The sequence below is a fragment of the Amblyomma maculatum genome, chromosome 6 (genome assembly GCF_055883805.1).
Source record: "Amblyomma maculatum isolate TAMU_Amacu chromosome 6, ASM5588380v1, whole genome shotgun sequence".
Taxonomy (NCBI): Eukaryota; Metazoa; Arthropoda; class Arachnida; order Ixodida; family Ixodidae; genus Amblyomma; species Amblyomma maculatum.
In genome coordinates this window covers 98,812,341-98,827,375 of record NC_139349.1, presented here as the reverse complement: position 1 = coordinate 98,827,375, position 15,035 = coordinate 98,812,341, and the positions used below count along the sequence as shown (strand labels likewise).

At 45.1% G+C, this 15,035-nt stretch overlaps 1 protein-coding gene across 1 annotated transcript in view; it reads left to right on the top strand.

Moving 5' to 3' along the window:
- E(Pc) (Enhancer of Polycomb) overlaps positions 1–15,035 on the top strand; it is an 80,049-nt gene that overhangs the window by 61,135 nt on the left and 3,879 nt on the right. The window contains exons 13-14 of the mRNA XM_084607162.1: positions 1,106–1,686; positions 9,244–9,448. Of these exons, the coding sequence (XP_084463288.1) occupies positions 1,106–1,686; positions 9,244–9,448 (786 nt within the window). The remainder of the gene's footprint in view (positions 1–1,105; positions 1,687–9,243; positions 9,449–15,035) is intronic.

The window sequence follows — 15,035 nt, the reverse complement described above, 5'->3', positions numbered from 1 at the left end:
GGAATGAGTGTGATTTATTGGTATGTGGGCATGCACTGACTTCCGGTTACTTTGTGTACACATGTTTACGCACTTTTTCTCTTTTTTTTTTTTTTTCCTTATACAGTAGAATCTCGTTAATTCGGTCTTCAAGAGGCCCCGAAAAATGTTCGAATGGTCTGAAAGTTTGAATTATCGCGTGTGAAAAAAGTGCCGAAAGTCGTTTATCTTACTTTACTCAGTAACTTTATATAATCGCCCGAAATACAGTTGTTCATGCTTGAGATGCAGACTTGCCGACAACATATTTTCGTCGCTTCGTCAAGTGCTGTCACAGCCGCAGATGGCTTTTGCGCGCACTGTCAGGAATGTCGAAGAGTTGGTCCAGAGTTGATTTACGGTCCTTTTCGCAGTGTGACGCAATACCAATGGTGCCCGTTCACAAATGGCCCCGTCACATTTTGTGGATGCTTCCAACGCACAGACCATATGGTCAAGCATCCTTGTGGCCATTAGGATGGCGTGATGCCACCCCAAACTGAAACTAGGAGGCTAGCCATTGTGCTCCCAATGGCAGCGGTGTGGAATTGCAGGAATTTAGGAGAAGCGAAAATGAAACTACGCTTCTGGGTTCCATTTTGCCATTCAGGGACTTCCCGTTGTTGTCGCACCTGCCATAGCGCACACATCTGTGTTGTAGGGGCGCCATATTCTGTGATATTCATGAGTTGTGTGTTCTGTTTGGATGATTGCGGGCTTCGCAAGTTGTACCGCGATGTGGTCCTTCGTCTGAATTTACCAGTGCAAGCCTGCCCATATCTGAATAAACGAGCCCAACGCCATAGAGTTGCATGGCTTCCAGTTCGAATCATCCTAATTACCTCTTTGAAGGGTAATTAGGATGATGATGCGGTAATTAGATAATTAAGAGGCTTCACTATGGCAATGGTGATCATCTCGTTATCTTTACAGCTTAGAGAAGTTTAAATTAGGGGCCACTGTGGTTGTAGTCTTTTATTTCTCGAATAATTTCCTTTCAGTTGGAGTGTGTTAAGAGCAGGCCTGCAATAGCCGACACCAGCATTGCCTCCGCCCTGTGACGCACTGGGCATTGGTTGGTGCGCAGGTTGCACTTTCGGCCGCAGCGAAATGGCACGGGGCTGCTGCCTGAGCCGTCGTCGCGGCCCGAGCCCCTGACGGGTGGCCCCATGGGTGCCACTGAGGCAGCAGGGACTAGCGGCGGCAACCACCCGGGTGTGTCCACCGCACCCAGCAGTGTGCCGTCCTCGTCGTCCGCTCCGACGACCGACTACGAGAGCTTCCAGAGTCACCAAGAGGAGTTGTTCGAGATGCAGCGCAAGCAGCTGGAACGGTTAAAAGGTGCAACAACATCGGGTGATGGAGCAAACGGCAGTTCCAGGCAGTCAGGTAGCGGGGGCACATCTTCTGCTGCCCCTGCACTGGGAAGCACAGCGCCAAGCGGGTCGTCACACTCAACGTTGGACCCTGCCAGCGTGGAGTTTGCCGTCTCGGCACTGCTGAGCACGACGGAAGTGTCCGGCATGTTGAACTCATTGGTGTCCTCACCATCCGTGACGACGACGGCGCCCACGCCAGCAGACGGACACAGCTCCAGTGTTGCAGCAGCTGCTCAGGCTAGGCTCGCAGTGGCAGCCGCAGCTGCCAACGGCCCCTCCACGGATTCTGGTGAGGAATCCCCACAGGAATCGCAGTTCTGGAACACTGTGACACCAATAAGCCTTAAGATGCCTGCTACAGCAGGCTGTTCATTTTGTTATGCTTTGGCTGAGAGGTTGTCTTTAATTTCATTTTTTTTTTTTTTCTTTTTCCTTACGGGACTCCAGCAGCTTTTAGGAAGTATTGAGGAATGCTCCTACCTGTCCAGCATTCATGTAAAAAGGAGCATTGCAGGCGCATGGCACCTCGGGAGATACCGCAATTCAGTTAATATAGTAGAACCCTGCTGTCACGTTCCCGGGTACTGCATTTTCCTTGCTGCTTGGTTTTCGTGAGCCATTCCCATTCAAGCTCCTGTAGAAACCCATGCAATGCAATATTACAACATAACCATGGGGGCATTCTTGCATACCTTGTTGCAAATGTCACTTTTGGTAAAGCTTCTTCTCTTGCGCATAGGATAGTGCCTTGATCCTGTGCCAGCATTTTGACAGTCGTTGTACAGCGCATGCAGAAAGTGGGAATAGGGGGGGAGGGGGGCACGCTGGCCAAAGTGGGATTAAGCTACATTGGTGCTTCGCCGTCACCACGCTTGGCAGCCTTTTGCATGTCACACGGGCACTGTGCGCACTCCTGGACGATGTGATCATTATTGTTGAGGCTGTTGGTGCAGCTTCATCGCCACTGTTAAGCTAGTGAAAATGACCGAAGGCTCGAAAGAAAACTAGGCCATGACAAATGGCGCGGCGGTAGAGAGGCTCTGAGGCACATTTCTGTCATCCACATTTTCCTTGTCGTCTGCAGCTTAAAACAATCAAAATTTCTAGATTCTGGTAGACAGGGATTGCTTAGGATTAAAAGCAGCTGCTACAAAAACAAATGCGGAAGAGCTCATGCATGGCCCGACTTTGCGTGCTCCCTCATTCTTCACTGCTGCCTCGCTTTCATAAAGATCGTCTCAAGCAGACGGTGGGCCATTGCAGTGTTTTTAAAAGGTCGTTCTGGTCATGTGAGCGATCACTCGTGATTAAACCTTGCGGATTAAGGAGAAGCCCATGCCAGAAGAAAGAAAGAAAGAAAGAAAGAAAGAAAGAAAGAAAGAAAGAAAGAAAGAAAGAAAGAAAAGGCAACTGGTAAAGAAGCACATATTTTAATGCAATAGGCCCTGTCCTCCAAGAAAAATCTGCCATCAGTGTTATTGGCGTCAACGTTATGAGCGAAACTTTATGGGCATGGCTGTGGCAGGCGGTAGCTGGCAGCTGGCATGACCGGGAACTTGTTGGTCGTAAGCAGGATTTGGCTGATTTGACAGGAGCTGCCAACATGGATCCTCAATTCAGATGGGAAGTTGGAGGAGTCAAACCTCCCAGCACCCTTGCCAGGGGTGGAAGTGCTGCTCCAATTGCTCCATTCTGCTCTAAACTGCTTTCCCTGCTCCATCCTGCTCCAAAATGCAGTATTGCTCCAAAACTGCTCCAAACTGGCTGTTTTGATGTTCTGCCATCAAATTTAGCAGAACACGGGAACAATGTCATTGCACCAGTGGCAAAGATATAACGCATCTTGCACTGGGCTTAATACAAATGAAATTCTTGTAAGGGAACAAAGCATGGGACATAATAAATATTTGTTTGCAAGTAAATTTAGGATGCGCCACCGGCAATTGAAGATAATTGCGAAAAAAATACACTGTGCATGTGGTTTAGCACCTTCTCTCGGCCTTTTGAATCACCAGTAAAGAGAAGTGAAATCGGCAAGCAAAGCAGGTAGTGCGAACTACTGTGAGCCATTAGAAAAAAACTTGTCCCGACTGCAAAAACTGCATGAGTTATTCTAATGGTTCTGCTGTGAAAACGAGCAGGTAGTACTTCACCATCGAGCCTCTTTGTCAGTGAGTGACAAGCTTGCCAGGCGTACGGTAGACAAAACCATACTTGAAGCGTTATGGATTGGTACGCCAAAGGTGTCAATCACTAGGAAGCTTCTCAAGAGTGTTGGAAAGGCATACCAGTGTTTATCGCCAAAATATTAAAAATGAGCCCCAGCATTGCTCAAGCAAAGAATGATGAATTATTGGTAGGATTCGGGGAATTAAGAGCTGTAGGATGGAATGCTATCTATCTATATCCAAAAGCTGCTCCAAAATGCCCAAGCCTGCTTCCAGCTCTGTTAAGACCTCCGCCATATTTACAAACAGTCAAGACAATCAAGGTTGTGCTGCAGTCGTCTGCGATCCCATGGTAGGCAAAAAGCACGGGAGCAGCACTGGCACCAAGCTTGTCAAGGTGCGTTATTGTGGTCTGAAGGTGCCTTTTTGACAGATGACATATCCATGGGCTCAGGAATTTATCAGCCCAGGCATAGGATCAAAAGGGATCATGTAATACCCCATATCGAGGCTTTGAGGTGTATTCTAAATAAATAAAATAACATAGATATGCACAAGATAGGGAGCAGAAATTCAAATTAGTATCTCTGCTAGAGCGCATCGAAGTGTTAGACTCGACATTTGAATCTATCAAGTCAGAACAGGTAAAACCAACAGGCCAGACTGATGTTCCGTTATGAAGCGAACCAGCAAGTGTTATGTTTGCTGCTAGTCTTTTAAGTTTTTGCTAAGGTCGGCCTGTGTTATATTATATATCTTTAGATGGTTAGCTGTTTGACTTGTCAGAGGCGAGTGCGAAGTTGGAAAGGTATTGAACTCGCATAAAAAGGAATCAGATTCGATTTTGCATTTCAGAAAAAGAAAACTGCAATTATCGAAGGCGTTTGAACGTAGAAACGTGCTCCAAAACATAATTCAAATGCTCCAAACCTCTCGTTTCGTTGCTCCAAAGCTGCTCCAAAATGCTCGTGCCTGCTTCCACCCCTGCCTTGCATTCCAGAGTGAACAGGCTACCCCTAGGCCACGCAAGCACATTCATGCGGCTTGTTTAAGTGAGTCTGTGTATCTACACATACTGTCTGTGTCTTTCACATACTAGTAAAGGCAATTTTAGTTTCGATGCCTGGGCGCAGCCATCTTAGTTTGATGGTGGCGCCCTGTATGAGCTAAAGTGGGAAAGTCCGCTCCAGCTCCTCTTGAAGCCATCTTATGCTGTGCCGTGTGTGTTGATGCTGCGATGCAGCTGTGTAAAAGTGCTGTTTCACGGTGCTCATGAAAGCTATCCCACACCTTGATGCTATCTTGTGCTTTGTTTGAGCACTCCAGCAAACCGTATACCATCCGTTTGGCATGGCGGCAACTGTTGGAAACTGCACTAGCGGCCAGGGCGGCTGCGAAGGACTGCGCTCCACTTTCGCAGGCCGAACTCGTCAGAGTTAACTGTGAGGATGTATCTGTTGTATCTTTCACGATACATGTATTTTCAGTTACATTTTATAATCGCAATAGTAACTGTGTACACAAACATAGAGCAAATGAACCGTACGGGCAGCTATCGAACGCGGTATACGGATACTATGAAAGATGCTTTCCAGTCATTGCCGCATTGCTTTAACGTGAAGTGCGACCCATTTCGATATACGATCGAGCTTTTTATTTATTTATACAAGTACCTGCAGCGCCCAGGGGCATTATAGCAGGGGGGGCAATAACGGAAAAAAATACCTAAAATGAGCATGTTACAATACTGAAAGTATACAGTAAAGCACATTTGTTTAACAATAAAAAGAACAACACTGAAAATGTGAGTGCGAGAAACAGGTTTAAAAGGGTGGAAAGCTACTACGACAAATTGGACGCCAGGAAAGACTGAAAATGTTTACCTGTTTTACATTGTGCTATGCTCTTAGGAAGACTATTCCAAAGTGAAGAAGTGTGAGGAAAAAAGGAATTACGGAACACATCAGTTCGACATCGCGTTACAAGAACTTTCAGCTTATGGTCGCGGCGTTCAGAGATAAAATGTGGAGGTAGAATGTACAAGCTCTTGTTTATTCCCGTAAGATCAGAGTATATTTGGTAAAAAAGTTCTAATTTTGCGGTTAGTCTCCGGTGAGCCAATGTTTTCCATCTAAGGTTTTCTTTAATTAATGTGATGCTACTACGGAAGTTATAGTTGCCGGAAACAAACCTGGCAGCGCGGTTTTGGATGCGTTCAAGTTTTTCCACAAGGTAAGAGCTTTGAGGGTCCCATGCCGCACAAGCATACTCGAGTATAGGACGGACGTTAGTTACGTATAGCTGTTCTTTTACTTTTGTGGGGGCTTTATAAAAATTTCGTCTAATGAGATTTAGCGTTCTAGATGACTTTAAGGTTAAATATTCTATGTGTCGGTTCCATGTCAAATTTTCTGAAAAATAGACCCCTAGATACTTGTAATGTTGGACCTTTTCAAGTGGTAGCCCGTCCAAATTATAGACTGATCTCACGGGAAGACGTTTACGGGAAAATGACACATACTGGCATTTAGCAGTGTTCAAAGACATGCCCCATTTAGTGCACCAACAATGAATTTTGTTCAGATCACTCTGTATACTACTTACATCAAGATCATTTCGTATATTCCTGTAAATGGCACAATCGTCAGCATATAATCTCACTTTACATTCAAGCCCTTCAACAATGTCATTTATAAAGACTAGAAATAGCAAAGGCCCCAAGACAGACCCTTGGGGCACGCCAGAGGTTACGGTGACATTCGTTGAATTAGTACCATTGATTACAACATTTTGAGTTCGCCCAGATAAGTAACCTCTAATCCAGTCTACTACTTCAGGGTGTATACAGAGAGAAGATAATTTATATAACAATAAAGCATGAGGAACGGTATCAAAGGCTTTGCGGAAATCCAAAAAGATGCAGTCTACCTGAAAACCAAGATCAAAATAATAAAAGAGATCATGAGAAAATTCTACCAGTTGAGTCGTGCACGACAAGCCAGGCCTGAAGCCGTGTTGAGCATTTGAGAAGAAATTATTGTTTTGGAGATGTTTCATCACAGAGCTGTAAATAATGTGTTCTATAGTTTTGCAGCATATGCATGTAAGAGAGATTGGTCTGTAGTTTTGCAATGCCTTTTTGGGACCACTTTTGTGGACTGGGATGACATTTGCTGCCTTCCAGTCTGCAGGTAAAGAAATGCTGTATTTATTAAACAAGGCTACTAAGAAATGCGCAATTTCTTGTGAGCAAGCTTTCAATACATGCGACGGGATGGCATCAGGCCCACTGGCTGATTTGTTTTTTAGGCTAGAAAGTAACTTGAGGACACCGTTATATGTGACAGTAACCGCGGGCATGTCCTCGTAGGCTTTTTCTTGTGCTTCAGGCAATTCACCAGAGAATGCGGCAGTAAAGACGGATTGAAAATAAAAATTGAAACAGCAGGCCTTCTCATAATCGTCGGACACTGTCTTCTCGTCAACTAACAAAGTAGGGACAGAGGTCACCTCTTTACTATTGATTTTAATAAATTTCCAAAATTCTTTTGGATTTTTTCTTAACCTTGTATCAAGCGATGAAATATAAATATGTTTATTCACCTTTATTTCTTGCTTAATTTTGTAGCTTATCTGGCACATTTCCTGGAAAACAGACTGCTTGTGATTTCTTATATATGTGGCATACAGACGGCGTTTCTTATTAATTAATGCCCGAATTTTCTTATCCACCCATGGCTTATCATTCCGGCGTCTACGTGTAATAATTTTTGAAGGGATGTGTTGCTCAATTAAAGCCATTAGTTTATCCCTGAAAAGAATCCAAGCTCCATCTATATCCAGTGACTGGATGACTTCATAAAAAAGAGGGTAGAAACTAGAAAGTTCTCTTGAAATTGACGTGTAATCACCTCGGTCGTAAGAAAACACTTTCCTGGGATGTTTGTGGGCAGATCTGACTGAAGTGGTAGAGCACGTGGCCACAACACTGTCATGGTCACTGATACCAGGGATGACAACTACATCTTTAATCAATGACTCAGAGTTAGCAAAAAACAAATCCAAGGTACTCTCACTATCATGACCTCGTCTGGTGCTCTCAGTCACGAATTGGGTCAGGTCATTAGTTGTAATAAACTCTGAAAAAGCTAGAGATAAGGTAGTCGAATCAGCCAAAACAGGTTTCCCCTTATTCCAGTGAACGGCAGGCATATTAAAGTCTCCTCCAAGTATATAATCACTATTTATGGTAGTTAAAAAGCTTGATAACTCACTAAATGATTCTGGACTAGAAGAACCAGGAGGCCGGTAAAAGGACCCAATAGCGATGTAACTGCCATGGTTGAGCTGTCCTGCTTCAACAGTGTACGCTTTCAAGTTAAACCATGGTTCAAGAACAGCACATAAAAGTAGTGTCTAAAGTACCATCCATCGACGTTTTTATGCAGCCTTGGTGTTTGTCCTGTGTTGCAACATCATCGTGTCCCTGTCCCGTACATGGTAGCAGCATCGTTTTCACGACGTATTGTTGAGCAAAACGTCGAAAAACATGCGCTCTCAGCTGCACCATGAATGAAGACGACAAATTCGCAGCACATACAGCAGCACTTACGAAAGTGGCGCCGTGGACAACGGCACGCTCGCCGAGCGCTACTCCCTAGTCGTCGCTAAGCCTAAATTGTTTCGCATCGAAGGTACATCCGACGGCGCTTTGCAATTGCTCAGCGCTAGAGTGAATTGTCTCTCATGGAACTGCCACTGCCGATCCCATTGTATCAGTAAAAGAAAGATGTAAATTTCGGTGACGCCTTAGCAGCAGAACCAGCATGCAGACGATGAGCCGCGCGCCGCACCAGCGGCACTATGTTGTGAAACTTGTTGGTATTTCTATTATCAATAACACGGTATGGGTCAGAAATCCACAGGAAAGACTCTTTTTTGCTGTCGGCGTATTGAAGAACAGATTTTAGCACGCTTTCCTTGCGCTGGCGAAAGAGATCCATCGTATCATTGGCACGGAGGGCTTGTGGGTGGCACTGCCTATCTGGCGTGCGTGTTTACTTCAGCGGAGGAAGTAAAATGGGAATCATATTCGCGTGTTCGTCATTGGTACTAAGTCTGTGTGGCTTACACAAAACATTCATAGGCGAATTAAATTGGCATAGACTGGAAAGCGGTGAAGCAGAAAACATATTACAGCTGTACTCGGACTGTCATTGCATGCTTCCTGCATATGCTCTCGGCAATCATCTTGCGATTTATTTGATTGTTTGTGCAGTCCACGATCACACATTGCTGTCCCGATGACATTACAACTAAAAGGGGCGCTAATAAAGGTATTTAAGCCTCGCAAACAACAATATACTGAGGTGCAAGGCCGCTCTGCTATGCATGAAGCCTGTGAATGCACAGCCCACTCAACAGTTGGCCGGCGCAAGGAATCTGGTTAGAGAGTATTTTGCTACTCTTCTGCTTGCTCGCGGTAAAATGGTCTATAGTAATTTGCGACTTGCAAAGGTGTGTTTTAATAGAGGTACAAAATAAGGGATTAGTGAATAAGTGAGTGGGGATAGAATAAGCTGTGTGGGGATAGTTACGCCCTTGCTGCAATTGTTGCTGGGGTGCTGTTGGGGTTCAAGGTGCTACAGTCGGGCCTGTGTTCGTTGTTCCCCATACAGCTCGGACAGTTGGTGAAGTGGATGCCTTGAGACTGGTGCCCAAGCAGCAGCCCGGAGGCTTAATGCCTGGGGACGCTGGTGCGGAGGCTGACTCGTCACACGCCATGACTGCACTGCCGCCCATGGAGCTGGGAAACAAGCTCCCCGGTACGCTTACAGACCTCCGGTACTCTATCTTGGAGCAGAACGGAAACGAAGGGAACAAGTGAGTCTCTCTCTGCTCTTGTGTTCTATTTATGGAACAGCACACCGGGCAGATTTGTTACTTGGATCTCTCTTGGATAGAATGTCTGGTTTATTTGAACTGCCACTGCAGATTTGCACAGATTGAACGAATTGTCAGTTATCCTCGAGTTTGAATTATTAAAAGTCAACTGCTCACGTGTGCCTTCAGTTCGAAGTTTTTGGGATGTCATCGAGGTAATTATGTTTAGAGCTGTGCTGATATCAACTCTTAGTTACAAAACGAATACAGATTATGATGTTTAGCTATCTCCTGTATTGTTGTTTACAAATACCTCCCCTTTAAATCTACAGGTGAAATGCTTATTTAAAAGCATGACCATAAAGTAGAGTAAATCCTTTTTAAAATTAGCGAAGCGGTGTGCAAATGTTGACATTTTCAAATATAGTTGGACATCGTTATAATGAACACTGATATAGCGAACTAAATACGAACTTTGGTTGGTTATGCTTCATTTTTGCGGAATTTATTCTTTTATAAAGAAACTGAAAATGCGAGATCCGCCGCGATATCAACTGTAATGAAGAAATACTTGGTTTACTCAAGGCTCAAAGCTCTAAAAGGAGCATAAAAAAGGCAAAATAAATATTGGAAGCCAATTTCGAATCACTCTTTCCTTTTTTAACGTTTGAAAGAGTTGCAGAAAGTTCGGCCGTCTGACACAAAAACTGCGCATTTTGCTGGTCGCATCACCTATGCAAAGAGCGCAAAAACTCTGCAAGCAGGTTTGACGACAAAGGGCCAAAGGGTGGCGTCACTTGCCTAGCGGTGAAGGCAAGCGCAGCAACACTGGCAACCATGGCAACTACGAGACGGTGGCATGCTCGAGACAAAGCTGCAGATATTGAGAGCTGTGGATAGTGGCCGCAAGTAAAAAAAATGTATCGAAATTCAATGTTCCCCCAAGTACCTTATCCACCAATTTTGGCCTCAAGAAGATTGAGGGCAACACCAAGGACTTCATAAAAGCCGACCGTAAGGGAGTTGGCCTTGCCATTACCCGGATGTGGAAGTGGCTTTGCTTTCATGGTTTAGAGACTTAAGGGGGGAAGAGGGTCTTAGATAAAGAATTGTTAATATTCCAGTTATGGTGATGAAAATTACTGTGCATATGCAGTTTTTTATGCTGATTTCAAATATGTACCTCTTATTTAGATTCAACAAATTTTTCACTGTTTATGCAGTTTTTAAGTACATAATCTTTGAAATTTTGCCGGAATATTGGAAAGAAATCTGTTGCACATATGTCAGTATATATAATATCAATGGCTTCTGCAGAAGAAAATAAATGCAATAAGGCTAACTTTACCATTCTATGTCTCCTACATCAGAAGTTATGCATGTTTGAAGTTACAGTTCAAAAATGGACAAGATTAGAAATAGGCTATGTGAATTTTTATATTATTTGCATTTATGAGAGGTATAACTCTTTCATCTTATTGCAAACATCCAGCATTCAGCTACAAAACAAAAGAAGAATGAGCAAAATCGCTTGCATAGAACCAGAGAAAAGTTCACGGCAATGGTATGAAGCGGCAAAAAAACTCGAACTAAGAAAATGGTGAAAAACTAAATGCAATGCTTTTACCACTTTTCTGGCTGATAAAAATGTATTTATTCTGAATTAATCAGCTCAGTAAGATCCAGGAGCATAATCTGGGTCGTCCTTTCCTCGCTGCCGTCGTTTTGCAGCATGCTGAAAATCAGCCGAGGCTGCAATACGGAGCGTGTCCTTCTCCTTTGCCCTCTGGATACTCTTGCTGTTTTGTGTAACTTGCAGCTCTTGAAGGATACACCCTGAAGCCTCTCTTATTCCAGAATTGAAGCGTATGACCGCCTCAGCTACTGCTGTTTCTACAGCAATAAAAGATGCATGCTTCTCCTTCGGCATAAGGGACCATATCACCGAGTGCAAAGCTTCATTCGCATTTTGAGTCTTGCCCCTGTGGCACCGGCTCAATAGTGCCTTGTCGCTTAGGCGCTCATACACAGGTAGAACCATATCACCGAGTGCAAAGCTTCATTCGCATTTTGAGTCTTGCCCCTGTGGCACCGGCTCAATAGTGCCTTGTCGCTTAGGCGCTCATACACAGGTAGAAGTGCCCTACTCACATGGTCTGGGAGATTATAGCGGTGTTTGGGCGGAGGTTTCCCTCTTGCAATTGCAGCATTATGTGTGCACCAAGAGTTGATGCCGGTTGGGCATAGGCTGTGGTTTGGCTGTTCCTGTGTGGATGTGACATGGTAATAAGTCGCCATGACAGCCTTATGCATGGCATCAATGTCACCAACATTAGACTTTAAAGCCCAGCTATAATAATCACTGAGCTTTGCAATCATGTCTGCTGTTAATTTTCTTCTCCCGCCAAGACTTCTGCCTTTTGTCGTCCGCTTTCTGCACAAGACTGCGAAGTGCAGTACCCATCCGCTTCTTTACATGATTAATGCAGTCCTCCTTTTCCACGGCCATAAAGCCATATACTTGTGCTTCCTGAATGGCACGGAAGGACCTGCTATCCCCGTCACACAACATTGTTGTGTAGCACAGGTTGTGCCGTGAAAGTGATCACTGGAAGAGTGTGACAGCAGCCTCCACTTCCAACTGGCCAGATTTGCTGTCAGTATTTTTCTGGCAGACATGGTCCTTTTTCCAGACGGCATAGCTGGGGTCATCTTCTGAGGGAGCACGCTTGCAGCCAGCACAGAAATTTGAGAGGACTTTGAAATCTAGCACATACCCTGAGAACAGTAACAGTTCCCACACCAATATGGGACAAGTGCCCTCTCGTCATCCAGCTTCCATCGAAACATACTGCTATGTTCCCCGGATTTCCAAAGGAGAGTTCTTTGTAGAGGTCCTTTACCACTGTGGCACATTTTGAAAGCACAGTGTCAGCTGCTTTCATTGCTGCAGGGTTTATTTTAGCCTTCAAATGGTTTTGATATGTCTTGTGGTGCAGGCCCCTGTGAGAGATTCCCATTGTAGAAAAAATATCATTTAATGCTGCATGGCCATTTCCTGTACTCTGTACAGCGCGAGCAGCAAGAATGTTGATTTCGAAAGGGTTGCATTTCGCCATTCCTGCAACCCGGCGAGAGCTCCATTCATTTCCTATGGAGCCACAGACATCGCAGTCGAGGCACAATTTGACCGCGGCGCCGTATTCCCGGTCATCCCTGGCGATGGAGATGGAACCCCCGCATCCTCGGCACGCAGCGCTTTCAAGCAAACGGTTGATCACTGTCAAGTCAACGATCGTGTACGTCGCCGCGGACGCCGACGGGCTGGCGTCGTCGCACGCGAGTACAAGTTCCTGCAGCTTACGCTGACTCGCGGAGATCGCCGACAAACCTGCAACTCTTTCGTCGGCCTGTTGCTGCAGTCGCTGCTGATCGGAAGTTGTCAGGAATGTGGTATCAATCCTTATTCGGTGCTGCTGTGCGCCAGCGTCCGCAGCTTCTGATGTCGCCGCCTCGCCGATCGGTATCGCCGCCGCGATCGTCGTTATCGGCGTCGCCGCCGCTGCCAATCGCCGGAACGCATCAGTTAGCCTTCTTGCACCTTTCTTGCGTTTTTTGCCAAATTTATGCGCACTGTGAAATTTCTGACGCCGCGACCGTGGGTTAGGCATGGCTGGCTTTTTCAAAATGGCGCCGTGCCGAAACGGTGCGAGCCAATGGGACGCGCTAGTTTTGCCACGTGACGGCCGACGGCCAATAGCACAGTCGCGTACCGCTTTTGTTTGTGGCGTTTTTCTTCATTTTCAAAGCCTCGTCGATAAGTTTTTCGGGGACTGGCTCAGAGCCTTTGACAATGTCATGAATAGGCAATACAGGAAGGTCCTGTTGCTTTTGGACAACTGTTTGGCACACACAGTCTCTATCGTGCTGAAGACAGCTCGTTTGGTGTTTCTGCTGCCAAACGCAACTTCAGCTTTGCAGCAGTTGGACAAGGGCATTATCCGTTCAAGTGCAATTACCAGAAGCCCAGACAGAACTTGAGATCGACTGGTGCTCGCATTTGACGATTTCGTTTCGGCTGATGAGAACTTGGCCATGGTGCCGGAGTTGACGGATCAAGAAATTGTGGATCGCATCGTGTTGCCCGAGGATAACAGCAGCAGTGGTAGCGATGTTGACAGTGAACGTGATGAACCACCGATAAAACAGTACGGATGCCGCGGACATGGTCAGGAGGCTGAGAGGCTATTTGGAAAAGCTCCCTGCGACAAAAACTTCTTAAGTAGAAAAGGCCCTCATGTGCGTGGACATTGTGGAAAACTTATTCTGCTCGGTGCTGTGAAAAGTCAACTGATGAAGATCACATCCTTCTTCTAATACATGAACACAGACCTGTTTTGCCAAACGAACCTTGTCCTGTTGTAATTCGACTTTCCCATATTCCTGTATATTTTGTGTGAAATGCCACAAGGCGACAGGTAAGCATTACCTCGTTTGTAGAGGGTTCGAAGCCGAGAATAATGCATTTTAGTATCTCGAATAATTGCGCGAGCCAAATTGCGGATTTGTCAGCCGATATTTGTGCCTACTGTTACAACGAATATAACGAACTAATGTACAGTCTTGATGCTACTTCGTTATAACGAGGTTCGTCTTACGAATAAAAAATGCTTTCACATATCGAATATCTCATCAGTGAAAAAGAAAAAATAATAATAATAATGGAAAATTAAAAACAGCAAATGTTATTCGTCTTGTTTATTTCAGAAATTGTACGGTATTTGCAAATAAGTTAAATTACAGTTGCACAGAAGTGGATGCCCTTCCTTCTGAAAAATTCACTATAAATATTATGCAGGATTTGAAGATGCTTCACTGAACTGTCCCCACGTTCAAGCATTGCGGTGAAGCGTGCAGTGCAGTGAATCCAATGTTTGAATCTTTGCCAGTTGCTTCCTGTTATGTTTGAAATGCGACAGTTACAACGGCCACTGCCATCTCTGTGATGGTATGGGACGACGCTGCTGCCCATCGTAGAAGGGTCATGTCCTCCATGATGCCTCATGGGAAATGAACTCTGTCCTTGCTCCATCCAAGCTTCGAAGTCAGTAGAGGAGGTGGTGTGTGTGTGTGTGTGCTTCAGCTACCAGTGCCAGAACCTCATGACGTACATGCTGCACGCATGCATTGTAGAACACAAGCACAGGCATATTCATTTACTTCCTGCATGACGCTACAGCCACACCAATTTCTCTTTGAATTTTCGCAGGACAGATTTGGAGAAAAAAACGTTACAAGATAGGCATGCCTTGGGGATTTTTCAAGTTACAAAGGTTCATTGTAGATATGACTACCTTCCGCTAACCGATCGATATTCAACTTCACAAATTGAACTCTGTTAAGATTAGGAGAGTGAACCAAATTAACTAGCAAGTTTAATTGGGAAAAGCCACAAAGTAGGCATCTGCACTGACCGCTAAGTTAATTTAAAAATGAATTGGCAACCGTGTGCTGAAATTGGCAAATCAGCAGAAGCAAGAAGCTATGCCAGGCCTCTGAGATTACCATTCAGGACCACTACCAGCAT